Below are 2133 nucleotides of genomic sequence, written 5' to 3' on the forward strand. Positions count from 1 at the left end.
CTTGTTCCATTTTGCAGCTTGGAACTTCAAGACTGGCCTGTTTCGGGATCCTCTGAGGACAGGAACCTTTGCGCCGTACCCAAGGTGGTCGACTTCAGCGAAGAGTTTTACACCCCAGTTGAGGCCATGCCGGCGGCAGGTGCCGCCCATGACACAACGGCGGCCAGCAGCAACATCTTCGCCGAGGATGGCGATTTTTAACTTCCAACTTCCGTCGGATCAGATGAGTGAGCACACGATACAGAAAAACAAGCACAGGGGCGGTGTGCTTGTTTCGGGCCGGGGTGAAATTGGTAAGCCAGGGATGAGGGTAAAACTTATAAAATGCCGTCTGAGATGTTTAGTAAGTCTCGGCGTGAGGAATTGGCATTGGGACCGGCGAACCGGCGGCCCAAGAACAAGCCCACGGCAGCGAAAGCTCGAATAACTGTGGCCGTCCGGAAGAAGCCATTGACAGCAGAAGAAGCGAAGAATGACACGGATATATTGGATGTGGTCGGTCGGCAGAAGCTGGTGCTCCACGAGACTAGGAAAGAGCTGAGTGGAACTACGGACAAGACGACTCAACAAGGGTTCCAGTTCGATCGAGTGTATGACGAGTATTGCTCCAATCTCACTGTAATACTTCCGCCACACAGCGCGTGTATGGTCGCACACGCGTGTATGGTCGCACGCGCGTGTATGGTCGCACACACACGTAATTATTTGTGTGCATAGTTAACACGTGTTTCTAGTTCATATGTGTTGGTAGATATATAAGAGTTGTGTACGAACATTGGTGGATTCCATGTTCGAGTGCGGCGGTCGTTGTTCATGTTTCGCATTTGGGCAGACAGGGAGCGGAAAGACGTACACGATGATGGGTCCACGGAAAAGGGGGGGGAAGCAGGAAGATTCTTGTAGTCGAGGTTTGTGGGAATGGGCGGCAATAGATTTGGAGGCGTGGATGAAGAAGCCGGCTTATCGTGAGAGGTTTGTGTTGGCAATCTCTTTTTATGAGATCCATTCGAACAAGGCTTATGACCTCTTGAATAATCGTAATTTAGTACGTCCTATGGAATCGGCTGAAGGTGGTGTAGTGGTGAAGGACTTGGTGATCCGAGTGGTTACAACGGAAGCGGAGATGGCGGAGGTAATTGACTTGGGTAACAGTGTTCGTAGTACGGGGAAAAATTCACGTAATAACGAGTCAAGTCGTAGTCACGCTATCCTGTCCATTGAATTGGTACAAAAGACTGACATCGAATACCGGTTAGCTGAGAACCCTCGGGCTGAGAACCCTCGGGCTGAGAACCCTCGGGCTGAGAACCCTCGGGAAGGAGCTATGGGTGATCGAAATGGCAAGTTATCGGCTACCGCGTTGCAAACTGCGTTAAAGGAGGGTCGATCGGTCGCCGTAAGTGTACGAGGTAAGGCCCATGGAAAGCTGGCCTTCATTGATCTAGCCGGAAGTGAACGGGGGGCGGATAGTGTGCAATTCGGACGGAACACACAACAGGATGGTGCGAACATTAACAAGTCTTTACTAGCACTTAAAGAGTGCATCCGTGCTATGGATCAGGGTAAAGACCATATCCCCTTCCGTGACTCCGAACTTACCAAGGTACTCCGTGACTTCTTCACCTTTGCCAACGGCCTTTGTCTCATGATCGCTACTGTGGCCTCTTCTAGCACGTGCGCCGAACAGACACTCAATACTCTTCGCTATGCCGATCGATTTATCGCCGTCCGAGACAACGCATTGCCTTGCATCAACGACGACGAAGACGACAACCCCTCGCCCGACCGCGATGCAAGGACAACTTATTCCCAGCCGGAAAAACGCACATTAGATGGACGCACATTAGATGGTCGTCCAGATGGACGCCAGCTCGAGTCGTCCAACGACCTGGACGACGACGAGCCCGACCTCAACCCGGATAACCCTGATGACCAGCCTGATGGGCCCGAAGAGGAAGATGACGAGTTCCCCATCGGACGCGCGGAAGCTGGCCCTTCCACAACCAGCGGCTACTCCCCCATGCAGTCCTCCACCTCCTCCTCCGCTGCCGGACCCGGCAGCAACGGTGCTCGGTTGTCGGGTTGTCTCTTCAAACACTACCCCTGTCTCAACGACATCGACGAAGAGGAGCA

At 52.8% G+C, this 2133-nt stretch overlaps 1 protein-coding gene across 1 annotated transcript; it reads left to right on the forward strand.

Annotated features, from left to right (window-relative positions):
- Positions 1-324: 324 nt before the first annotated feature.
- GNI_098220 (kinesin motor domain protein) lies at positions 325-1832 on the forward strand (the record flags this gene model as incomplete). The annotated part of the gene is made up of 3 exons (XM_011132755.1): positions 325-618; positions 752-1674; positions 1814-1832. The coding sequence occupies 3 exons, from the start codon at positions 325-327 to the stop codon at positions 1830-1832; spliced, it is 1236 nt and encodes a 411-aa protein (XP_011131057.1).
- Positions 1833-2133: the final 301 nt, after the last annotated feature.

This window comes from Gregarina niphandrodes, assembly GCF_000223845.1.
Source record: "Gregarina niphandrodes unplaced genomic scaffold scaffold00020, whole genome shotgun sequence".
NCBI lineage: Eukaryota > Apicomplexa > Conoidasida > Eugregarinorida > Gregarinidae > Gregarina > Gregarina niphandrodes.